We start from the raw sequence: 26540 nt of genomic DNA, 5'->3' as shown, positions 1-26540 counted from the left end.
GTTATAGTTACCTTACCAATAGCTTGGATAGTGGTGCCTTTATAGGTGTAAAATTAATGAGAACTTGATTATGTTATAGGACTATTTAAAAGGCTGGATACATGAAACTATCCTAATGCGGATTCTAAGAGCGTTACACAAGAAAAAGGTAGAGCTCAGGTGAGATTTTTACCTGCAGTTCATAACCTGTTTGGATGGGGTTGCTATTGGCAACAGCACATTATACGGGCAATTTGAATACAATGTAATGGGTGAATGCATGGTATAGTTACCTTTCTAATAAGCTTGGACAGTGGTGTACATATAGCTATAAAATTCTGTAAATCATAATGGATAATTGTTGCTAAGGAACCTATTTAAATTTATAAAGCTTTTTATCCTAGCCAGTGATCTACATCAACTTATTTAAAAAAGAACTGCTGACCCCTTGACCTATCTGTCCATCGAGGAATTAAATGTGGAAACAGAAGTGAGTAACCTGCATGTGATGATATTGATAAGTCACAAGTGTGTATTGGACATTTTAAATTTTGAAAAAACATTTTTGTAATTTTTTAGGCCAATATGTTCCTGAGGAAGCCAACTATGTTCCGAGAAATGTGTTGAACCGGTATAAGCCCAGACTGATTATTGGAGCATGTAAATGTGTTTATATTTTTATTTGTTTTAATCAACATTTGTATTAACAAAAGATACATACTGGATTCTGAATGAATATAGAATCCAGTATACCTTTAAAGTCCCAAGGTTATTACCCCTTTTATGTAAAAAAAAAAATTTGTTTGCAAATCCATTATAATTATTAAACAGGATTTATATAGCGATAACATATTAAGTAGCACTGTACAATAAATAGGGGTGGAAAAATGACAGACACAGGAGGAGGAGAGGACCCTGCCCAGAAGAGCTTACAAGCTTACATCAAGAGGTGGGGAAGCAGTATACAATAGGCATATGGAGTGGTGGGCAAGTAGTGATGTTATAAGAGATAAAGGGGTAGGCAAGTTTGAAAGATGGGTTTTAAGGGCTCTTTTAAAGGAGCAGAAAGTAGGAGGCAGATGAATAGGAAGATCATTCCAGAGTCGGGGCAGCTATAGAAAAGTCTTGGAGCCATGCGTGTGATGAGGTTATGATAAGGAAGTCATTAGTAGGTCATTGGAGGAGTAAAGAGAGCGGCTAGGGCTGTATACTATCAATGCACCACAAAGTATAAGAAAAAGACCCCATCATTGTGTAATATGATTTATCATCAATGCTATTAGACCATAAAAATACAAATGAAAAAAAAAAATCATTTTTCAATGCAATTTTTAAAAATGCAAAAATTGCACGAAATATCAGATTTTTTTTTTTTTTTTATGAAAATACCAATGTAGCTTAACCAAGATCACAGTACAGTTAAACCTGCAATCACTTCTTGTCATACCTGAGTTAAAAACCATCCATTTCCTTTGACTTGTAGGCTGTAGTCACCGGTAGGATCTGGCAAATCCTGTCTCTGAACCAGCAGCCTGTTTTCAGGATTTAGGTCAAATTCACCAATTTTTCCATTGCTTCCAGTGATCTCAATAGTGTGCTGTGAATGTGGGGTGTACAATATCCTTGCAAAAGAAGCGAGAGCCTGGAGACCAACAACTGTGTCCTAGAAAATTAAAAAGAATCATTAACCCATATACAGCTATTCTTTGGAATGTGTTGACAGTAAGAATTAGATAAGACATTATACCCGCCACCATTTTTTTGATATACCACAACGTTTATAATTACCGTTGTAGACTGGAACCCTCCATGAGAGTTTTGCTGGCGGGAAAGAAACAGGGCGATCTGTGCCATTGTTGCCAGGGTATTTTCGGATGGACCTGGAGGTGCTGACGGTTTTCCTGTTTTTGTGGCCCCTGATTCTGCGTTTCTCACGTTACCAATTCCTGCCATAATGCTTAGCAGCATGTAAGCTGTAAGCTTTGTATCGGCCGGGGCATATACAGGATTGAAAAATGGAACTGGCCTGATTGCAGGCATGTTTTCTCTTTGCCAGTGTATGGTGCCATCTGTAAATAAATGGTCAGAGTAGAGGTAAAGGACAATATGCACATACACAAAAAAAAAAAATCGAAATTCAGAACAGGTAAATGGTCCCATTTAAGGCTCTTTACATCCTTAAACACCAGCCTATTGCTTCCTTTCCTATAGAATTCAATGATTTTTACCCAAATTTCAGTTAAAGAAATTAAATTTTTCTAAAACCTCTCACCATTATAATAATTAATAAACTATATTTATATGGCACCAACATATTCAGCAGCGCAGTACAATACATAGGGGTTGCAAATGACAGACAGATACAGACAATGACATAAAAGAAGAGGACTGGGGAGAGGTTTATCACAAACTAGGAGGGAGATATTGAATGGTGGGTAAGTAGTGAGGATTTAAGACACAGAAGAAGACTAGTAGGTGAGTTTATAGAGATGGGTTTTTAGAGCTCTTTTAAATTTGTAGAAAACAGTAGCAAGCCTAATAGGAGAATGAAGAGCGTTGCAGAGCGTGGAAGCTCCCCTAGAAAAGTCTTGGAGCCGTGCATGTGAGAAGGATATGAATGAGGAAATCATTAGAAGGTCATTGGAGTAAAGAAAGTGGCTAGGGGGTGTTTTTACCCATAAAGGTAAGTGGGAAAAGAGCTGTTGAGGGATTTGAAGACAAAGCTCAAGAGCTTGAATTTGATTCTAAGGTGAAATGGAAGCTGGATAAGTCTGGTTGCATCATTCATAATGGATTGTGGAGGAGAGAGTCAGGTTAGTGGAATACCAGAGAGGAGGAGGTTACAGTAGTTTAGGCGGGTGATGATACAAGGAGTTTGGTGGTCTCTGCCGACAGGTAGGGGCAAATTTTGGAGATGTTGCATAGGTGAAAGTGGCAGTAGATGGAAATGCTCAGAATGTGAAGGGTGAACGAGAGTGGGTTGAATGGAAGGTGATGCCATTAAAACATGCCTGAGAAGGCTGAAAGAACGGCACAATGTCAGGAAGAGATTTGGAATGTGGAGGGGGGATAAGGAGTTCGGTTTTATTCAGGTTGATGTTCAGAAATCTGTCAGTCATCCAGGATATAGCTGACAGGCAGAATGAAACCTTGTCCAGGACAGGGTGAGACAAGTCCGGGGTGGACAGACAGATTTGAGTGTCTTCAGCATACAGATGGTACTGTAAACCAAAGGAGGATCGGAGAACCTGCTCAAGGACATAGCCTTAGGGAACACTAACAGGGTGAAGAGCGAGAGAGGAGGAATTACTATTGAAAGGAGCGGTCAGACAAGTAGGAAACAAACCATGGAAGAGCAGTGTCACTGATACCAATGGAGCACATTATTTGGATTAGAGGGGGCGTCAACAGTGTCAAAAGCAGAGGAAAGATCGTTGGCCAGTTTAGTAAGGGCTGTTTCAGTGGATTGGGCAGCTCGATAGCCACACTGGAGTTGGTCAAGGAAAGAATTGGTGTTCAGATAGAAAGGTCTTTTAAAGACAATGCTCTCCATAGGTTTGGAGACATACAGGAGAAGGGAGATAAGACAGTAGCTGGAAAGTCAGAAGAGATCTAGTGAGGGTTTCTTTATGATAGGGAGAACAATGGCAATTTGAAGGGGTAGAAAAAGAGAGGCCTAATAGTTTGGTTAGTGAGAGGGGGCCAGGGTGAAGAAATGGGAACAGAGTAGATCAGAGGGGGTTGGATCAAGCAGATAGGTAGTAGATGGAGATGATGAGAGAAGATAGGAGACTTTTAAACTTTGCTATCTTCTGAATGTGAATCAGAACTCATGTAATGAATCAGATCTCATGTAATTGCTAATCACATTCACCCTTCTAAATATGCTTTTTAAGAGAGGCTACAGAATTAAGGCATCCAATATGTTGCTCATGTGTAATTTGGGCATGACCTGGATAAGGGGGTCTGACTGTTTCATATTTCCATCAGACTGTCCTTTCCTTTGACTACCCATCTGTGCATATCCTGTTCATGGGCTTGTTAGAACATGGAGAGCCCATAGAGGAGCAGGTGCAGTTAACTGAATTAAGATTATTGAGGATGACTCTTCCATCAGCCCTGGCTGTGGTCAGCCATTGCATGATTCACAGGGCAATATGTCACATAAAGTGATATGTTGAAAACAAAGGGCAGTTAATACAAAATTGCAACTTGGCTAAATTAGCCTAAACATTTTTTGTTTCTTAAAAGTGAAAACAGTGAGTTTTTACTAGGAAAAAAAAAAAATAAACATTTCTAGGTTCCATTTCCCACTATAAAACTGTACCTTTAACTATGGCTTTCTGCATGAGTTTTGCCATCAGAGGATCACTATATTCTTTGAGACCTGCCTTCGAAAATGCATACAACATGAGGACTTCAGTACTTATATTGTGTGGTTTGGTTGATGCAGTTTTCAGACACTCCATAGCCCCATCCGCCAGTGTTTTCTTAAAAAAAAAAAAAAATAAATAAATAAAAAGTTTTTTTAAAAAAAAAGGGGACACTATTGTACAAATCTTGATTTAGATATCAAGCTGTCATGTTTTAGGAGTCTTGCTGTCCCCATGGTATTGTGAATCAGAGAAACAAAAAAGATAGAAAGACCAAGTTTTTTCAGCTTTGGACATACGGTTTAAACCCGTTAGAATGTCTTTTGTACCCAAAGCGAACAGGAGTAAGACAAAGCAAACTGAAGAGAAAGAGAGAGATAAAGTAGGGGAACAGAGCAGGACCCATTATATTTCCTGGGCATGTGACCCACCCAAAGTCTCGATTTTGAAATAAATAGTTTCATACCCCCAAGCTGTAGTCGGTATCAAGAAGTGAAATCAAAAAGTATGCTGTGTAGTAGAGATTAATTTCTTCATCAGCATCTGTATCCTATAACAAAGAACACCACAAATACATCACTAAATCAATCAAATTCAGCTTAACAGTTTTTCCTCAACACATTAGGTAGCAACAATGAATATAAAAAGCATACGCTGGTATATGTATTCAATCCATGGACTGCAATGCACATTTTATTTTATGCCTGTTTTCAGATCAACTTTAAAATACTTCAGATCAAGCATAAAAAATTTTGGTAGTTTTGATCTTTCCAGATTTTATCTTTAAACCAAAGAAATTAATACTGAAGTTCGTTTTGCATGTTTTTTTGCCATTTTCCACAACAACTACAATTTTCAGGGAGCCAGTTACCACAACTATATGTTTTTGGAGGTGTGATGGAAACTGCAGTGCTCAGAGGAGGCCTACGTGGACAATCCAGAAACCCCTTGCAGATAGCGCTCTGGCCAGAATGATGGGCAATGTTAATAGCAAATGTTAATCTTGAGTCTCAAGTTGTTGTGCAAACACCTGAGTAAATGTTTATTGCCTAACTAACAGTAATGATAGCCAGCCATTACTGCAAGGTGTCAATTTTTAATCACCATTGAAATACCAGGATCAAACAGGACATCAGCCTATCTGCACTATTTTACCAGAAGTTTGCAGACAACAAACTATCAGTGCTTTAGGAGATTGTTGGACATCTCATTCAATTTCAAAGCCATGGGCACTAAATAGAGTTAGCTTCTCCTTTGTGTCTACAACATCCTCCACTCCATAGGAATGCTTTCCACAAGTTTTTGGAGAGATTCTGTGCCCACTGAGTCAAAATAACTATTATCAGGTGTTGTAATGATATTGGAAGAGATGATCTGGCTTACAAACAGGTCTTTCAATCGTTCCCAGAGCCAAGTAGGGTTGAGGTCAGGGCTCATTGATAGGTGCAGGACATTCCAGTTTCCCCACACCAACCTGGTCAAACATGTGGAAGTTGGCCCTTAGCCAGTCAGTTATCATCTGCCCAAACCTGAGGTCTGGTGGATCTGCAGGCATCTATACACAACTCTAACACCAACCTATTGGAACCATTTTTTATCCAATTTTGAGTACATCCTATCACCCTTACAAACTTTTGTTATTCATTTGGGTATGCATATGTTGCTTGTTGGAGCCCGTTTGTCAATTCTTCTGCACTGGTGGCCTTCCTTGCCTCTTGTGCTGATCTTTTGCCAGGTCAAGGTGCACCATTACTTACACCATTGAATAACCTGGTCTGGATTGACTGCATTGCCTATGTTGCTGAAACCTTCCCAATGCTAGCTGCAGTATCTGGGGGGTGGTTACGTGGGAGACACAAATCAAAAAAGATTTTGCTAAACAAGAAATGATAAAAAAACATTTGTAATGCTTGTGTGTCCCAATAATTGGATTTAGGAAATTGCAGTACACCCTAAAGTAAAAAATTCTGGTCCGGACAATCAAGATGGTTAAAATACCCAATCTTAAAAAAAGGGCCGGGATAATATGTCAGCGGTACCAAGTGCAGAAAAAGCTTTTAACCTGTAATTACAATTTTTCCCCTCCATGCAGATAACTGATTTAGCTAGTTTCCCTCTTAGTGCAAAAGAGTAAAAAAAAAAAAATTAGTTTCAATATTGCTCAATCAAGCAGTCATTAATGTTGACTGACCATGAAATCGATTGGTCTTCCTTGGGCTTTAAAGCAGCCGTTGTCCAGCCTCTGCTGGTTTTCCATCCAGATCAGGGTCTGCTGTTGTCTACTTTCATCAATCTGAATGTATTTCTTGGCTTTCTCTAAGGTTGCAAAGGTGGTAGCAGTCAGCCTACAAAAAGCACAAGGTTACATTGTTAGTCAGAAATAAGCACAAACTAACCAAGATGGTTTCTGCAAAAACAATGATGGAGGAACTAGTCATATGGCATAAATGTATGACTCTCCAAAGGAATAAATGAGTGCACAAGGCACATGGGGCCATGGCTTATATGGATTTTTAGGGACATAGGGGCGTTAAGACAGGTGGGGGATGCTGCGAGCAGATAATGCTCTTGCAAATTTATACCTTTTAGTAGATATTATGGTAAATATGCATGCATAGTCTTTTAGCTACTGTCTAAATAACTTGGGTGGAGATAAAAAAAAAAAAAAAAAAAAGAAGAGAGAAGAAAAAAAAAAACTTAGCAATTAGCAAATGCATGCTGCCATCTGCTGTGACAGACTTCTTATATCATGCTTTCACACAGGTAGAGGCTGCTGCTTTCATACGAAGAACAAGGGTCCTTCCCATGCTAGCAGTGGACAATGTTTTCTACCGAGGTTGTAGCTGCTAAAAAATCCACTAACTAGAACATACACTTTGTTTTCATGCACGTGGCATGATTTATATGATTTAAGTTGAGAGCTTAGTTAGGTTTTAATGCTCTGCTAGTTGCAAGTGTAAACAATAACATTTGGTCATTACCATGTATTGGGTTCACTGAAGCTGTGGAACAGTTTATAAGCTGGTCCACTGGCATATCCAAGAAGACGATAATATCCTAAAAATATTAAAGCATAGGTTAAAAGCTTGTAAAAATATCCATATCTTAACCAACAACAAATTTATTTCTGAAGCATTCAGGAACCAATTTGCTTGGCTCTCAATAATGTGATCACCATAGTAGACAATCATGGGGAGCACATACAAGCTAGATGTTTAACAAGCAAACCTCCCCAACCTGCAGATACCATTGTGCTTCTTTGTAGGCAGCATGAGCAGTACAATCTTAGCGGAAAATAACCAATGGAGTCCCTGATTCATTGCTCATCAGATACCAATTCCTAAATCTTACTCCACACTCTTCACTTATAGCAAGCTCAGCCTCAGGAGGCTAGTCACACTGTCCCAGCACCAGATTACCCCCAGGAGTTTTGGGAGCAAAGGATGGCATCTGAGAAGGACTGACAGAAGACCAGATGCCCAGGGAGCAGGTCAGGGGACACAATGGGAAGTTAGTCAGTCCAGGGTCTGTAACAAGGTGATCCACAAATGTATAGCACCCAGGGTGCACACCAGCCGGAGCCACGGATCATGTCTTCTCTATGCATTGCTGGCTCAGGGTGGTTGATGGGTTGCGTCTCTGGACACAACTCACTCATCGCAAGCTCAGACCTGCGATGGGAGAGTGGGCGGATTCCGGCGTCATGACGTCACTCTGGGGGAAGTTTCTTCCCCTTTGAGTTATGGCTGTCAGAAAGTTTAGTTGTCCATGACATTCAAAAGGTTGGGGACCACTGCTATAAAAGGTCCAGTAGCCAATGGCAGGGCAAAATCAATCCAGGAAGTACTGCACTCATTGGCTGCGGAATACACTCTGAAATTCCCATGCATGGTCTCAGCTTATGTGCAGGCATGCTGAGGCACACATATGCACAGTTAAAGGGGAACTGGGATGCTGCAAGGTGCAGAGAAGAGCACACATGGCTAAATATTTGATCATCTTTGCTGCTGTATGCAGCACCATTGGAGGGAGTAAACAGCTGAACTGTGTAGGCTCAAGACGTGGGATTTCCAGACAGGTATGCTAAAGCAGGTCTGGGCAACTCTGGTCATCAGGGGTTAAACTGGCTAAATTTTATGTTGGCAGACAACAGAATTTACATTGGGACTGCCAGTTGTACTCTGGACAATTTTATTTCGAACAGCTAAAAGATTTCCCCCCTTGTCTGGTAGTGTTAAAAGGCCAACCAATCATTACTTGAAAACATTGACAAGAAAGATGTAGCATAGTGGAGAGAAAGGATATCCCATAATATAACATTTCTTATTGTACTATGGGGAGTTTTATCCTCACCTTCCTGTAAATACTGCTTTGATTTCTCCAGAATCTTATCTGTTAGTTGGCCTGTGGCATTGAGATATTCAAGCACATAAATAATGGGAGTCATTCGTGCCACGTTTTGTTCGGCACATCCATAAGGCTTCTGGACCAAATCATGAAGGTATGCCACTGGGAGACCAAACACATCACCTGGAGGGAGAAGTTTTCAAGATCAGAGGGAGATATTGGAAGATGATACTCACATGTGCCTAAATGCATCACACTAATAAATTCAGGTCCAGGTCACCATTATTCTAGTTTTTAGTTCTTGGTACCATACTACCAAACAACTGCGAATGGTTCTACAAACTGCTTAGATCGCATGAACATTTTGAGAAATTACAGAGACCACTTGGTTGATCAAACAACAGACTAGTTCTACAAATGACATGGATGATACAGGACTGTATTTACCCCCCCACCATAAAGCCAATACCATTATCAACTTTTATAGAAAAATAAATATCGGCGACAGATGACAAACTTGCATACTTGAAAAGTACAAACAATAAGACAGAGACATAGGTCTCATAGCCTAATATTTAATGGATCTATTTATAAATGTTTTTACATACAACATTGAAAAGTGTAATCCCTGGGTATAAATTGACAGATCGTGTTTGAAAATATTGACTACTTCAAGTATATCCAAACTCCGCCATTTTGGTAATAGGTTATAAATCAAGTTTTTGCCATTTTGTCCAATTTGAGTCATTGTTGTATATTTTCTATCCAGCAGATACAACACAAAGTGAAAGGAATTCTCTCCAAAGTGGAGCAAAACCTATTTTTGTCCATTGGAAAGATTTCACCTCTTCACATTCTGGTAAAATCTCATAATGTTGTTTTTTCTCATCACTGACAACGATCATCAGCATAAATAGGGGCACATACGTAATAAAATATGAGAGGTTTCTACTGCTTCCTCCTCCTTTTATTTACCATTTTCTCTTGCTATTTTTTTCCTCACTTCTATCAGTTTACAGCCTGAGTTGTCCCCAATTTCCACACATTCCTTTTGCTAAGGTGGATGCTAGTAGGATTCACCTGCCCTTTAAACTTTGTAGGAATGTGTAAAAATAATGGTGAATGAGAACAACCAAAGAAAAGGGCAATCATACTAAGATTTACTTACCAACAGCAGACATATAGGCGGAGATGGAATCTGGCACAACATCAGCTGGAGGTTTTATACTGACTGGCAAATTTAAATTCATATCGGCTAAAAAAAAGAAAAAATATGGTGGAATAGACACGTCAAAAAGAAAAAAAAAAAAGTCACACAATTTAAAAAATTCTGGAGAATAGTGGGCAACTTCACCCAAACCTTAATTTTCAGTCCTTTGTGGTTGATGTACATAGAAACACACACTTCCATAGCTTTTAAGTTGGGACTAAGTTCCCAAATCGCCCATACTTCCAGTGGATTCAACACAGAACTAAATTGTGAAATTTAGTTTGTAAAAGGTGACCCCCTACTTCAGAACCTTGTAGGATCAGAGATATTACTGATTACCTAGCCATAAGTGTAAGAATTTAGAAGAACCTCAGAACAGAAATGTATTATGGTTCAGTTAGTGTGTTCTGGATATCGTGGTTGCATGCATTTTCTTTCGGATTTTGATCTTACCAGGTCATCCCACCAGTAACACTTTTGCTAAAGTGACAATGCTCAGTCACCATAATGTATATATGAAGGATCAAGACAAGACATGTGTTAGTAGAACAGAACACATTACCCCACAGAGAAAGGTCCACAGAGATAACTCAAGCTGAGTTATTATCCTTTGGGTGATGTCCACTTGAGCAAAAAAAAAAAAAAAAAACTACCAGGTCTTAGCCACTATAAACAAAAATATGTGAAATAATTATAAACAATAAAATGTCCATTTTTCACTTACGTTTCACAAAGACAAAATTGCTCAAAGTCAGTTGTTGCCTGATTCCTTCAGGCTAAAGAAGAAAAAAAAATGAAAAAGTTAAAAACTCATTAGGAAAATCTTGTACATGCAATTCTACATCTGACTTTCAGCCTTACCTGTACCAGAATGCCCTGCACGACTGTGTCTTTGCGAGACGGTTGGGAAGCATCGTTGGGTCCATCACATGATTCACCAATAAAAGTGGTCTGGGCAGACACTGTAAAGTTAATCTCTCCTGCAGATGACGCACAACAAATAGTCAGTTTTGCCCATAGAAACAAACACTCTCAAACCAAGACAGCATAATATTGGCAGCATATGGTAATGAGTGGGGGAGGACTAGGCTAGAGACCATGGGGACAGGTTTACGGTTGGCCAAAATGAAACTACGATGGGCTGGTTACTCTGATCTTTAAATTTCAACCTCAATTTGAGCCATCCACTGCGGCACACTTTACGTGCATACTATAAAAGAACTGGATAATCCACAAGGCAACCTATGCAGGAACCTAGGGCCTGGTGGATGATCAGGGGACCATGCAACCTTCATGTTCCTTCTTCCTTCACTTAGAAACATGTACTTTAAAGCTATACAATTTGATAGGTCGATGAAAGAAAATGCATAGGGGCCATATTTATCTTGGGTTATTGCAATACTATCCATGCTAATTGAAGGGATAGGGGGGATGGATAGTGAGTGCTTTATTGCCCAGGGCCCCCCATTCTCAGATTCTAACTTAAAAGGTCACTACTACCAGCTGTTAAAGCTTAAGAGTTTCAACACATACCAAGAACATTTGCTTGAACCTCCCAGGAATAGGTGGCTCGATCTTTGGAGCACACACAGGCATCCTGCTCTCCTTCCTTCAGTTCAGCAGTGAAATCATCAGAAGGACTCAAATTCACTTGTACCTGTTGGAGACAAGACAAGGAACAATTTAAATAATACAAACAAGAGGCAATGTCACCAGAGATGAACGCCTTCTAGATGTACTTACCTTAACGCATTGCTCTAGATAGTTATGTACAACTGCTGTAAGGATCAAAGTCTCCCCTCGGATAAATGAATAGGGCTTGGTGAGCTCAACGAAAAAAGGCAAAAATGTTGTGTAATTGGCTGGGTATTTAGTCATTCCAAAACCTCCATTATCAGAAAGGCAGAAAGCAGTTCCTTGCCATTTGGTGATGGTGTCTGGGACGGGCTCGGATAATGAGGCATGGCCATCCTTACTAAAACAAAGGTAAAGAATACACTCAAATTATAATATAGCCCAAATTTAAGAGACTATTCATCAATTGTATACCAGGATAAAAACCATGTAGTCAACAAATTTCTACATGCACTCTCCATGTTTAGCCCTTTATCAGACAAAATAAATTGCCAGAAATCTATTATAAACCCATTGTGATTTGGGCTGTCTAAAAAATGATATAGTCTTAAAAATGTCAGACTTGCCTGAGGCTTCTGGAACTCCATCTCTCTTGCATTCCAAAATTCACACTAAATTTGCAGTCTATTGATTAAAATGCCTTTGCAAAAATTCAGTAGAATAAAGTTTTGTTTATCACTACACGGTAATAAAATCCTCCTATGAATTTGTTAGTTAGTCTACCTGGAAAAAATTTGCTTGTTTCTTGTCCTGGTGGCCACACAGAAGCAAAAATGAGGGCATGAAAATTCAAAAAACCTATGAGGTTCTAACCTTTAATATCTCAAAAATATCCTAAATTGGCTTCCCCAAGAGTGTTCCTCCACATTTTAAAGACCAGGAACCTTTTAAATAATTTTTAGGTCTTGGGGGAACCCCTGCTGTAATTACTATATTCAGAATATTAGTGTGGTGGTCAGTAGAAAGAATGGCACTCTTGCATGTAGCCAAAATAATCATTAGGGTCACATAAACTGATCTGAGGGGCAAAATTGCTCATTCCTCAAGGACCCACCTAGCAAGCTCTGGAGGAACCAGAGCCAGTCATAGACCAGGTTAATGGCATAAGTAAGGACATTACACTAAGTTCCTAAGTGGAAATCATTGACTCTGACTATAGATTGTACTGAACTCTGTAACCTGTTGGCACTATATTTTATAATAACCGGTTGCATCAACACTACAAATGGGAAGCAGACAACATACATTGCAGAAGAAACCAGAAAGATTTTGATACTTACTCAAGAGGAACCATGAACCACATGAAAGTGTCTGAGAAGTTAGTCCGAACAGTTTCGATAGCGGCACCACCCCTGGCACTACCAAAACCTACAGAATCTGCAAGTTTGGAATGGGCAATACCAGCTTCTGCAACTTAGAAATATATCAAACTTAGAAGTATATCAAAATTGATTCAGTTTTGCATATAATTGAATATTTAAAGCCAAACTCCAGGCAAACTGCTAAACACAAAGATGTAATACATATTTAGGTGCTCTTCCTTCTGCCAATAATTTGTATTTCGGTCTACCCAGCTCCAGATTATAGATTATCATGGGAGAACTTTAGTGATCCAGCAAAGAAAAATGGATTTGGTCAGGGATTGAAAACATTTGCCCAATAAGAAATGGTTGCTGGATCACACCCAATGTATTCAATGAGGAAGGCAAAATTAAGTTAACTAAGTTGATTTAAGGATGCAATGGGCTTGAAATCATTCTTAAGAGTTTGGGAAGTGGAGTAATACGAATACGCCTGGTCTCAGAGGACTTTTGCTGGTCTGCATGGGCAAAAATAGGTCTTCTTTCAGATAGAAAACTGCTTTGGTGAACCGGTAGTCCCAGAGTTAAGGGCATCCAACATACAGAGGACTCCTAGATACAAATGGGGCTTCCCTGCTTGCTCGTGTGCAGGATGGAGACTTGATGGGGGGAGGGGGCGGTTTGCATGACTTGCAGAAGAAATCTTTTACTTGTAACTCTTTAATTACTAAGACAAACTGCAGTTGCTTCTTTTTACATATAAAAGTACAGCTTGCTCCAGAAGTTTATGAATGTCTAGGCTCAATTAAGGTTTTTTTTTTTTTATGATTGAGTTAATTAAAAAAAAAAAAAGTGAGAATTTTATACAGTAACTGACACCACGCTCCCTAATATTATGTTGAGACAAACATCTGTCCTAATTGCATTTAATACAATATGTACATGTTCAGACTTACATACAAATTCAACTTAAGAACAAACCTATAGCCCTTATCTCATATGTAACCCGGGGGCTACCTGCATTGAATCTGTGGGTTTAATAGTTTGCCTGGAGTTTAACGTTAAACACTAATATCATGTAATGTATTGTTATTTAATTTGACACATTTTGTTGAATTATAAGATATAGATCGAAAGATTTCAATTTATCTTTACAAATGCACCTACTTGGCACGGGCCTTCCATCAATAAACTTCTGAGGTGGGTTGTTATCGCAAACCTTAATCTTTCTTACTTGGGCTCCTGTTCCAAAAATCAATCCAACATTCTGAAATGTGTTGAGAAAAAATTTCAAAAGTGTAAATTTATCCCTGAAAAGTAAAACTTATGACTATAGAGAGTTACTTAACATGTTCTCAAAACTGTATCGGAAAAATGGTCACACTTTCTCAGGAGTTGGTATTTTTTATCTTTTATGGTCCATCAGCCATTTGAGGCTAAACAAGCATTATTGGGAAAAGAATGCCATCTGCATGGAGTGTGTTTGGAACCCCCCTCAGGTCTCATTGGCTTCTATGATGGCTATAATCACAGATTCCAAAAAGCATATTGGTAGGCGAATTGGTTTCCTCAAAAAACAATTGATCAAAGACTAGGTAAGTGACAAAAAGCGATAGGAGAATCATTAGACTGAGCTCCTCTAATGGACAGTTGATGACATGAATATAGAGTGTAGAGTTCTGCATGATGTTGCCTTTATTTTAACACATAATAACCATCTGTACCCACCTAGCATAATGTAGGAATCCTCCTTGTGTTAAAATCACCAGTGCATCCCCTTTGCTTAAAGTATCATCCCGCTAAGCAGAGGGGATGCAAAGGGACAGCACTGGTAAATGGAACCTCAATCTTGGAGCTTCAAGGCACCTCAGCTTTGAGGGACAGTTTGATAACAAGTGTTCTGCTAATTGCAGGTTCTAACACCATAGTACAGTGTTTCTCATGCAGGGTTCTGTGGAACCATAGGGTTCATCCAGAGCTTGCTATGGGTTCCTTGAACAAATTGTGCCTCTGACATCAGTGTGACTGACACCAGTAATCTTTTTTGGCTATCCCTGAAGAGGACATTCCTACCACTGGTCAGCAATGTAAGAAGTATTCCTCCCATAGGCTGCAATGCTATTGTACTGGCATAGTAATTGTAGCAGGGATTCCCTGATGGCTTAACTATATCAAGAGTTCCCCCGTTTTAAAAAGGTGGAGAAAGTCTGCCATGGTGCAATACACCAAAATGATGGCCTGGACCCAAACCTGCACCACTCCCTCCCAAATTACTTAGCTGTGCCACTGGTAGGATAACATTTACCAAATGGTATTCCCTCATCCTAATAATCACATTGTGATATCAGACAATACAATACTTGATGCCTTAAAAGTTCTATTGTCGGTTTCTTTATGTTTCTTGGATTTATCATACATGCACTGCTTAGGTACACTAAGTGAGTTGATGGGATTTGGGTGGACAAATCCATCTTGCATTCAGGTGTTTTTTGCTTGCATTTAGGACTTTACATTAACAGGTGCATGTCAACCATTTTTAAACAGTAGTTGATCTCCAAATTGAATCAACCTGCTTCAAGTGGCTTTTTTATGCAAGAAGAGAGAAGCAGTCTTGGCCCCACCAGTAGCAGATCCTTTTGCTAGAATGGCCATGTGTCCCCACGTTGTTTGTTCTTAGCAAGCCTTCAAGAATAAACCCATCTGAAACCACAACAAGCAAGTCATCCCTATTATCCAATGTCATTAGACAAACAAAAATGTATTTCATCAGTGTTTGGTAATGAAAGTTTAATTTGTATTATTGTGCAGCTGTTAGATACATTTCTTACTGCATTTCTAGAAAAAAACAGAAAAAGATTGCCTTGAACTTTGACCGAGCCGTGGTTACAGCAGGATTAAGTTACAATGATTAACTACAAGCGACTTTACAGTTAATCTCACCTTTAGTTTTCCATAGCTGTCACCTTCAGAGTCGCTGCTTGTAGGTAAATAGTAATTTCCATTATAGAAGATCAGTGTGTTGGGATCTAGACAAGGGGGCTCTTCTTCCTCCACATTAATATTATCGACCCTGTAGCTGGGCCAGAAGTTAAATAAGCCATGGATCTGTTAAACAGAAATTAGTTAAGCTACAAACAATGAATTTATACATGAATTTAGAACTTACATCCTAAAATTAATAACTTCATCCAAAAGTGAAGATTCAATTGGATGTGCTTACTGGAACATTGCAGGCTTCATATATCTCCTAGGGACTCAAACATTCCTCCTGGAGGTTCCATTTTGACCCATCTGCTACTAAGCCAAGTGATGGTGTCACTAGTTCATTATGTATTAATCATAATTTATGAGAAAGAAAAATAATGCAAGCAGTGAAAAAAAATTGGAAAGTATGGAGTAGGAAGCCAAACAAGATTAGCTGCCAGAAAAACCCTAATCCACGATTTTATTGCTTTGTTGGACATAAAGAGTTATCAATCTGACTTTGTAATTTACATATATAAAATACGGTAATAAATAAAATGTTTGAACCAATGTAAAAAGAGTACCAATTTATACCAATGTAAGAGATTTGCTTGTGGAAATGCAGAAAATTTATTGTATATCTATCCACTAGAAAAATGTTGGTTCTTTATTGTACTTTTTAGAAATGTAATGTGTTTTACCACACTGTGCTGACGCATTTCGCAATTCAACTTCTTCATGGGAAGTAGAGACCAAAAAAAAAAAATGAATATGCAGGTGTCAATCAGGAGTGTAAGGTAATTGATGTCACCCAAGGATCTATAGCATCCAAAAGCTATAGACTTAGCATGACGAAAAGGTATAGGAATCATCAAAAATAGCGGGATGAAGCCAATGCATTCCACCCGCCAATAGCGGGATAGTACCAATGCATTCCACCTTCTTCATTTAACCTACAGGCAATCTCAGATTGTCCATGACTTACACCCTCTGGTGAAAAACGCTCGTAGGAATTTAGTAACAAGAGGCTGGAGTCGATCACTCTGAGCCCACAAATGGATTCCGGATCGGCTGAGAGTAGAACTTCAACGGTGGATCCAGGCAACCCCTTTTCTTCAGAGAAAGCCATGTCAACCTACAGGGCAAGACAGGCAAAATGTTACAGAAAGTTTAAAAAAAAAAAAAAAAAAAAAAAAAAAAGACCAAAAATTAATATATCAATATATAATATATTCAAGGTAGTGGAGCCCCATGAGTGAGGGCATCTTTCTCATTGGCAAAGTGTAGATGCAGGGTATGACAAAACACTGTGAGCCTGGCAGAAGAGAAAGAAAAATATATACTTACTTTGTTTTTGAAGCACTTCTCAATGTTCAGACTGACAGTCTCGACAACAACCTCTCCATTCAAGATGCAGTATATAACTAGGTTGGCATTGGGTGCCATGTCAGGGGACACCGGGAGGGCAATGGTTATAGAGCCATTCCTAGCTGTTAAGAGAAAGGGCATATATTTATGTATTAAATTTGCTGCTATATCATCTGCTGCTAACTTCTCTCTTGACCAACCTGTTTAGTAATCTATCAAATGTTTTTCCTAAAACAGGATTGGAAATCCATTTGGACTTATTGGTTTGTACACATAAAATTACTTATGTACCTTGATTGACCCAAATACACCCGTTTGGAACCCAAAACTCAAATCACTTATGACATGGTTGTTTTATCAGATCAGAAGTAAAAGTCGGCTTATATTGCCTTGGATACAGAACAAATATGAAGTGAGACAAGACAACACTGAATTAACTTTTCTTTTGGACTTTAATAAGACAAAAAACACATAAAACTACTTACAGGCAGTCAAGTCAACATCTTGCTGGTCATGGTAAACAATCTTTGATTTTGCCAAAACCTAAAAAGAAGAAAAAAAAATTGAAATTAAAGCTACAATAACAAAATGCAATAGATAGATGATAAATGAAGGGTGAAGCAGCAGACATCATATTCCTACTCGTGTGACATTTTTATTATGTGATTTGTTCTTTTGAAAAGGCTTAATCACTCCTTTTTTGTGAACTTTTGACTAAAAACGTTGTAGGTTCACGATTAGAAATGGAACCTTTAATGCAGTGCATAAGCCTTGTGATGATACTTACGGTGCTGAGATGTTCCTGGCTTTGCCCCCTTCCAGATTAAATAGAAAAATGACTGTGGGGGCATATGACAGCCTAATATCTTAGTATGTAACTGTGCAAATATCAGGTCTTTGCCATTCTTAAAACTGTTTTTTCTTTTAGTGAGAAGCTGTGATGGCCGAGGCACAAGCAAGTTTCATGTCGTTGGAGTTACAGGCCGTCATGAAGTTTTTGTTTCTCCAGGGAAAGTCAGCAAAGGACATTCACACCGAGATGTCACAAACACTGGGGGAGAAGTGTCCTTCCTACAGCACCGTCAAAACCTGGATATCTCGTTTCAAGACTGGGTATTTCAGCGTTAAAATGAACCCCGCAGTGCGTGCCCCCCAACCTCAACTGACCCGGCAACCTGCGATGCTGTCCATGAGCTGATTTTTGAGGACTGGCGAATATCCGCAAAAAAGATAGCCAAGATACTTGACATCCCACGGGAGCATGTTGGGTTTGTTATCACCACTATCCTGGACATGCACAAGCTTTCAGGGAAGTGGGCGCCGAAATGTTTGAACAGTGATCAGAAGAAGGAACGAGTTGGAACATCCAAAGCTGTTTTGTCCCATTTTGAAGCTGCACAGGACTTTTTGGCTAGGTTAGTAACTGAGGATGAAACCTGGCTCCCCCATCTATGATCCTGAAACCAAGGAACAGTCAAAGGAATGGCACCACAAGAAGGAATGGCGCCAAAGAAGTTCCGAACCCAGAAACCGACCAAAAAAGCCATGGCGTCCTGTTGGTGAACTACCTACCTCAGGGTTCTAGTATCACCGAACAGTATTAGGTTAACTTCCTGGACCAGCTAAAGGAGGCAATTAGGACGAAATGCCATGGAAAGTTGACCAAAGGGATCCTTTTTTTGCAGGACAATGCACCTGCGCACACGTCCAACTTTGTGGCTGCCAAATTGAACACCCTGGGTTTCCAATAGGTCCACCATCTGCCCTACTCACCTGACCTGGCCCCTTCGGACTATTATCTGTTCCCGAATTAGAAGAAACACCTGAAGGGGCAAAGTTTTGAGGACATTTCTGATGTCAAAGATGCTGCTGAGAGCTGGTTTGCGGCCCAACCAAAGGACTTTTACTTGAATGGTCTAGAAAAGCAGCAACTGCGCTGTACCAAGTACATCAGTCTCGGGGGGAATATGTTGAATAAATGTGTTATTTCATACCTCTGGTTCTTTTCTTTATGGGCAAAGCCAGGAACTTATCTGCACCCCCTTGTATTTAAAGAATTAATTTAAACAATTTAGGAGACCTGATCACATTACCTGCATCAGGAAAAATTACTTAATTTTGGGGTATTGGTTTATATGCCCCATGACAGTGCCCAATTTCCCATGTCTTGACAAAAGCTTGCTCACAAAGTCATACTAAATGACCAGAATTGAACAAGATTCACCCCCTATAGACTTTAGCTGGAGTTCACCAAAAAGTTTGTAACCTTTGATCAACATATTTGGAAAACAGAACCCGGCCACAGTATTCCTACCACTTACCACAGTATAAAAACATTTAAATAGGTGTATTTAAAAACAATAAAAAAAAATTATTGAACCATTTTTGGAAGATAAATAAATAATATTGGCAAAAAGTTCTAAATAGTTTTAGAAAGAAGGGACTGTTTAGGTGCCATAGCAACATTTTCACACATTTCTGCATACCCTCTACAATCATACTAGGGAATACTCACTAGGTAATACAATGGGACGACAGTTGCTCCATCGCTGAGGCCATCCTGGCTCATGATATATTGCACCTCAATATCATGGCTCTGGCCACAACTTAGCTCTTTATTTATGTTATTCGCCTGCAGGAAACTACCCGTTCGAGAGTAAAAACGGAAAACCGTGTATTCAGCTGTTGGGTAATCTGTATCCCTCCAGTCGGCATAATAACACTGGTCAGAGTTCTTATAACTGACCTGTAAAAGAAGAAAAAGAATTATCTAGGAGCAGTGGAGCTGACATACCTAAGGTTTAAAACACAGTTGTAAAAGCAAAGCTACATATTCATAACATCATCTATGAAGTAAAAAAAAAAAAATATTCAATTCTACACTCTGAATGGTTGTAAGGCTGTAATGCGTTCTCAAAGTACTCTCTCTCAACCATGGTTCCATGCCAACCCAAGGTGTCTTGAGGCCTTTTGACCAAATTCTGACTTTTGGATAAGCAGATAGTGACACCATTGGTTTTTAACCATTTATAAGTCAACTACTGATCACCATTGTAAGTGGCATTCTTCCCATTGACTATAAATACAAGAATGTTTTCCATTGAAAACCAGAGTAATAGGACACCTTCTCTCATTAAGTATCACTTTTCCCACTCACCAGCAATTTAAGACTATTTAACTGGTAAGGAAACCTTACACTAACCACCAATGTGAGAATACATTACAATTTTTACTGTCCCATTTGATTTCTGGACATGTTTTAGTATACCACATTGTTTATTCTATTATTTATCCCCAATACTGACTTATGGTAGGGTATGTACCTCTACTAAATTTTATTTTTGCCATCTGAAACTGTTGGGGAGTTTTACCCTCTGTATGATTCACTTTTTCACAATGGTCTTTAGGACAGAAGGGGCCTTCTCATCAATGAAGATTCAGACAGCAACAATAAAGCCTTTAGAAAGTCAAACCTTTGGAATGCCATCCTTTTCTACGTACCTAATCTAGATTCACAAATATGTTAAAATTGTCAGCAAGACAGTCAACCATTTTGTCCTATTAAAACCAAGAGCATGGTATTCAACTAGGATTTTCCATCTTCCAATTTCTCATGGAAAACATCCATCATCAAAACTACCAGTACTGGGATTTTTGCACCAACATATATATACATAAGACATACGTACCCGGACAGTAAAATTTGGTGCCACCATATCAGAAGTTTCAATGGCATACTCTATTTTACCATTAGAGTCAGTTTTAACAGTCTGGATAACATTCTGGTTTAGCTCGATATCTATGTCTTCATTAGGCATTGGATTGTTTTGCTCATCAGTTAGCTGTGCCTAAAAACAGAACAGAATGATGCTTAGAACTGTAAATGTTTGAAGCCACAATCATAATTCAGAATAAAATGTTACTCAGGCTCATTAAAAATGGACATGATAGATAGGTCATTTAAAGTTGTATTCCCAATTCTTCCAGGCTTTACAGGTTCTTTGAAGAATTTAATGCATCCAGTCATTAACCAGTCCCCTCAAACCAGTCCCCAACCACTCAACCAGTCCCCTTAGCTGTGGTTGAATGACCTCCCATTAATGATGACTGCATAGTTCAGAGGGCCATCATCATATGGTAAAGCCAACTGCTTGACAAATGGAGGTCCATGAAAGTGGTATTCTAGTCACCATTGTAAGGTGTCATTATATCCCCTGGTTATAAATTCAATATTTGATTTAAGGGATTCCCTAAAAATTGTTTCAAGAGTTCCTTAGCAGTGAAAGGTTTTAAAAGACTGACCCAATGGGCTTAATAATGGTACACAATATCACAGAAACCATATGGCTTAAATCTGTAGCCCTCCATTCAAATGATGGTTCAGGTGTTTCCAGTGAAAAGCACATCTGTACTGTTGTACTCTTCATAGACGGGTTTAAGGAGTTTGATATCGACCCCTGATCTCAACCCCTGATTAGAGCCAGGTCTTCGCCAATATCAGTACCTGACCCCATATATGCTCTTTTGGCATGAGTGTGGAAATTAGTACTCCAAATTTTGTGAAATACTTCCATAAAAAAATTCTTCTATTGGCCAAAAACACTGGCTCAAATTCACATTAAGGTCCATGAATGTGGAATGGGGTACCCAACAAGCTCATATAGGCCTAGCGGTGGGTAGATGTCTGCAAAAATTTTTAGCCAATTGGTGAAACATTTTAGTTTGCATTAGAGCAAGAAAAAAAGACACTAAATTCTCATGTACCCTATACTTCGGGTATTGTAATACAAAACATTTCAATTTAAAAATGGACAGTTTTGGTTTAAAATTCATTTTGTTGGGAAATAACCAATTTTGACTTTTTCAGTTTGGCCAATTAGGCTGCATGGTGAAATTTACTTTAAAGTCATGCTTTGTTTTTCCAGGTGTTTCTGTGTATATAATGTAGATTAGGTTAAGTGATCTTTAAATCAGAATAATATTCATGCCTTCAGTAATGGGAAACAAATTGGGTGACTTTTTGGCACAAGAACAGATCCAAGTTGAAAGGAGCTTCTGAAAACATACAATTTTAAACCCACTGCCCACTAAACCACCTTTTTGCCTTCCCAACTGATTTCACAGCAATTTGACAAAATGGTGAAATGGTTTCCCAATCAATCATTCTTCATTTTCCTCATTTCTAAATTTGAACTCAAGGCACAGTTGTGTAAAAGGAGAAAATTATTTGAATGCTTTTTTGTAAAATATAATAACACAATTAAAGTTCAGAATTGAAGTTTTAGGATCCTCCACAGAGTAATGCAATGTGTACTCACCGCAACAAGATATGGAATACCCCGCTTATAGTACTGATTCATGGCCTCATAGTCATAGTTAAGCTTAGCTGGTTGGGTAGTGATCCAAGTATAACGTGATTCTTTGGCTTGAAGGTCTATGGCAGATACAAGAAAGATTTTAAATGACAGATCTTGTATGTGAAATCTGAAATGCTAGTAGCAAACAAAACAAGAAGCTTTTGTAAAATAATTACCTGTCCCTTCCTCAGTCACTATAAAGTCCATTCTTAATGACATTCCTGTTAAACCCATGAACCGTCCAGACATATCAATGGAACTTTTGAAAGTACCATTACGATCAAGCTGTTGCGAGGAAAAAAAAAAAAAAAAAAAAAAAAAAAAAAAAAAAAAAAAAAAAACTCATATTACACGCGGCCCCTCTCATTGTTACATTTTAAGTTATTACCCTCTTCATATAGAGATTTGTATATTGATGTTGGTACTGGCTACTTTGTAAGTACAATTGATTAAAGTGTTGTGTACAAGGATCATATATTGTGAATCTTTATACAATAAAATAATAAGGTAATACAATAGGACAGAGTTTTAAAAAATAAGTGTGTTAGGACTAATAATGTGAAAATGGACAATGGGATGTTGTGAATAGTATTGGAATGGCTACAAGTCTTTTCCTCTCTTGTCCTCCCTGGTAAACAGCTCATCTAGGGCCCTTTCTACAATGCCCTACAGGTTCAAGGACATAAAAAAAACACTTAAAAAAGGTAAATGTATATATACACACACATAGGTGTACTGAGAACCAGATTCATAAGTCAAAGTTTGTTTGATCCGGAATTTTTAATTTACTTTTTGATAAACTGGGGAAGAGTATTAGAAACTCCGATAGTTTTGAGGTCTTATTAGGGAGATTATTTTACACTTTTATTCTGGTAACGTATCCTGAAATCTTCAGCAGGACCCGAATTCTGACAGGGAAGGACAGTTAGAAGCCGATTTCCTTTTATACTCAAGAATTTAAACAAAAACCTTGAAGCAAAAAAAGTTACAACAACTATTGGACATTGCTATGACATCCCCTGTGGTCATCATTTGATTGGCGCAAATGTCTGAAAACCCAAAATGTTACCCCACCTCTTTTTTTTTTTAACAAAAATTTTGACTCCTTGTAATGCTATCTTGGAGAATCAAAGCAAATACTTTTTTCTTGGATCTATCAATATACATAACACATTATTTTTGCTTCTTCTAATAAACTAATTTCAAGATAATGTGCACCTCTAAAGGAAAGATCAATCCAACTGAAAAGAAGTTTACAATTTAGCCCTGGAACATTGGTTTTTGCAGTCTTCAATAACTGATGAAGGCTCATGATACAGAGTTGTTCTGTTTTATATGGAGACTGGGAATGTTGGAGTGAAGGACCTACACCCCAGGAAAATGGCAGTGTATTGGTATAAATAAGGAATCTTATGAACTTGCACTGTACATATGAATGACAAGGATGATGCTCGTGGATGTTGGAACAGATTAACTTGTATGTGTTCTTTAATTCTCCATTGTCCTCATTGTGCAAGGATCATATGCTTTATGTCTTTAGAATGTTTCCGCAATACAACAAGGACATACAATAGAACCAAGTGTTAAAGAATAGCAGTGTAGGGAAAAATAAAATCACGGCAAAATTTCAGGTTTGGGATGCTTCATGTGGAAGCGGACAATGGGATATTGTGAATATTATTGGAATGTCTACAAGCCTTTTCTTCCTTTTTCCTTCTCCATGGCACATCAAGGTCCTCTGCCAGCAACCTTTTCTTTGCGTCAAGTGGATTTTGAAGTTCATGAAATACAAAACCTTCTTTAAGAAGGTTAAATGCAAGTCCGAGGTCAATCTATATATGCTCTTACGAGCCTGCTTCTTAGCACATGTAAGTCAAAGGTTTGGACCGGAATAGTTTATTTTTAGATAAACTGTGGAAGAGTGTTAGAAACTCCAACAGTTTTTACTACTTGGAGGTCTCATTAGGAAGATTGAGGCAAAACTTTTTGTCCTGATAATATATTCTGAAATCTTCTAATGGTGACACCTGTTCTGGGGGACAAATGTCTAGGAGATTTTTTCCCTCTAATACTCAACATTTTCAAATGAAAACCTTGAATCAGAATGGATACAACTGTCATTATTGAACAGGATTTATATAGCACCAACATATTACGCAGAGCTGTACATAAATAGGGGTTGCAAATGACGGACAGATACAGACAGTGACATAGGAGGAGGAGAGGACCCTGCCCGTAGAGATTACAATGGTGGAGGAAGAAGCACACAATAGTAGGGGGGATATGGAATTGCGGGTTTTAGGAGACAGAAAACAAGTAGAGGAGTTTTAAAAGATGTCTTGGAACTGTGCATGTGAAGAGGTTATAAGTTAGGAAGTCATTAGTAGATCATTGGATGAGTGAAGAGCGCAGCTAGGAAGGTATTTTTCTATCAGGGTAGAAAAGTAAGTGGGAGAAGAACTGTGGAGGGATTTGAAGGTAAAGCAAAAGGAGTCTGAATTTGACTCTAAGGTGAAAAAAAAGTGGAAGCCAATGAAGAAAATTACAAAGAGAGACAGCAGGAAAAAGGGGTGGTGGGAAGGATTGAGGAGTCTGGCTGCAGAATTCATAATAGATTCTAGAGGAGAAAGTCGGGATAGTGAAATACCAGATAATGGATTATTATACAATGGTAAGACCTCTCCTGTGGTCATCCCTTGACTTGGGCGAATGTCGAAAAACCCAACCCAAATCTTGGAGGAACAAAAGACATGGGAAACATTTATTTCTCCAAAAATAGACATTTACCATGTAATGCTATTTTAACAAGTCAAGCCAAATATTTCCATCATAAACATATTTTTGCTTCTGGAAAATAAACATTTTGAAGAGGTTCTTCAGAGGGACCAGTTTCAGTGGAAAACTGTAATTACCCAGCTAAGTCCTACATTGGGATGGTATAGTAACACACAATTGAATCCCAATCCCCTTCTAACAAACTCTCCAAAAATACTATGAGCCAACTTGAAGGTCAAATGCACATCAATGGTAGGTTTACTTACTTCTCCGGTTATATCAGAGCAAGGGTCTTCTTTCTCTTTGAAGCAGTTCTGGCGTCTTCCATAGAAACCGGACTCTTTGCAGTGTGTAACGGTGACCTTGCCAGCCACTGGTTCTCCATATGTGTAACTGAGGTGAAAAAAAAAATGGTATTACTAGAACTGTTCTCAGCCTGCAGATTCCTACAATGTAGGAATAATTATAATTGACAGTTCATAACATAAAGTAGAAAACATGGCATGCAAAGAAAGGGTTGAAGACCCTTTGATTTTGAATGTTGTTGATCTATGTGTTAGTTTTGCTATTGTGCTGCCCTATTAGAGCTTCAACCAGTTAGCACAGTACGTCTATGGCATTAAAATACACAAACTTTCTTCTCTATTGTGGAACTAATTGGAGAGGTGGTGACTCACTTATACAATGGTATGGGTATGGAAATTTGGGGAAATGCCCATTTCTCACCATGTGCGAGCATCCAGAACCTCCATGGCAGTTGTCAGAAAGGATGTGGGTAGGCGATATGATGAAATGTTTTATATTTAGTAGTAGTAGATGCTAAAGACATTGTGCAGCTTTCTAAGACCCTGCAATCAGTTCTCCGGTGTAGGAAATACCCAAGTATATCCACACAGCACAAACACCTTTATCCAGTCTGTAAATCTTTGTATTCAAACTATTTTTTTCTGCCTCTCTATGAGTATTATTCCCACCAATCAAGTTTCCAGTTTGATGCCACATTTGTCAAGCTAAAACCCCACACACTAGAGGAAAGAGATAACATCCTTGAAGTCCATAATCCAAGGAACATACGTTCCTTATATATTCTTTATTGGCAAAACCGGGAATGTAGTGGGAGAAAGATTCATTTGTGTGTTCACTTTGCCTCAGATCTTACAGGAGGAATTTTATTGAATATTTCTATCATATTGGAAATTATCCTCAATACCAATCAGGATTCCTTGCACAG

The 26540-nt window shown here is 38.6% G+C and overlaps 1 protein-coding gene across 3 annotated transcripts in view; it reads right to left on the bottom strand.

Moving 5' to 3' along the window:
* LOC140339975 (ovostatin-like) overlaps positions 1-26540 on the bottom strand; it is a 46158-nt gene that overhangs the window by 6938 nt on the left and 12680 nt on the right. For 2 of the 3 annotated variants that reach the window (XM_072424904.1, XM_072424903.1), the window contains exons 8-30: positions 25576-25702; positions 22711-22819; positions 22496-22611; positions 20867-21025; positions 19693-19923; positions 17663-17720; positions 17157-17299; positions 16795-16944; positions 15786-15950; positions 14013-14112; positions 12825-12957; positions 11653-11884; positions 11443-11566; positions 10771-10889; positions 10634-10685; positions 9868-9954; positions 8706-8882; positions 7334-7409; positions 6544-6697; positions 4819-4902; positions 4307-4469; positions 1768-2048; positions 1427-1642 (exon numbers count right to left, since the gene is read on the bottom strand). In XM_072424904.1, the coding sequence (XP_072281005.1) occupies positions 1427-1642; positions 1768-2048; positions 4307-4469; positions 4819-4902; positions 6544-6697; positions 7334-7409; positions 8706-8882; positions 9868-9954; positions 10634-10685; positions 10771-10889; positions 11443-11566; positions 11653-11884; positions 12825-12957; positions 14013-14112; positions 15786-15950; positions 16795-16944; positions 17157-17299; positions 17663-17720; positions 19693-19923; positions 20867-21025; positions 22496-22611; positions 22711-22819; positions 25576-25702 (3256 nt within the window). The remainder of the gene's footprint in view (positions 1-1426; positions 1643-1767; positions 2049-4306; positions 4470-4818; positions 4903-6543; positions 6698-7333; positions 7410-8705; positions 8883-9867; positions 9955-10633; positions 10686-10770; positions 10890-11442; positions 11567-11652; positions 11885-12824; positions 12958-14012; positions 14113-15785; positions 15951-16794; positions 16945-17156; positions 17300-17662; positions 17721-19692; positions 19924-20866; positions 21026-22495; positions 22612-22710; positions 22820-25575; positions 25703-26540) is intronic. The other variant, XM_072424905.1, reaches the window with a different exon arrangement.

The sequence above is a fragment of the Pyxicephalus adspersus genome, chromosome 10 (assembly GCF_032062135.1).
Source record: "Pyxicephalus adspersus chromosome 10, UCB_Pads_2.0, whole genome shotgun sequence".
Lineage (NCBI taxonomy): Eukaryota > Metazoa > Chordata > Amphibia > Anura > Pyxicephalidae > Pyxicephalus > Pyxicephalus adspersus.
This window is presented reverse-complemented; position numbering and strand designations above follow the sequence as displayed.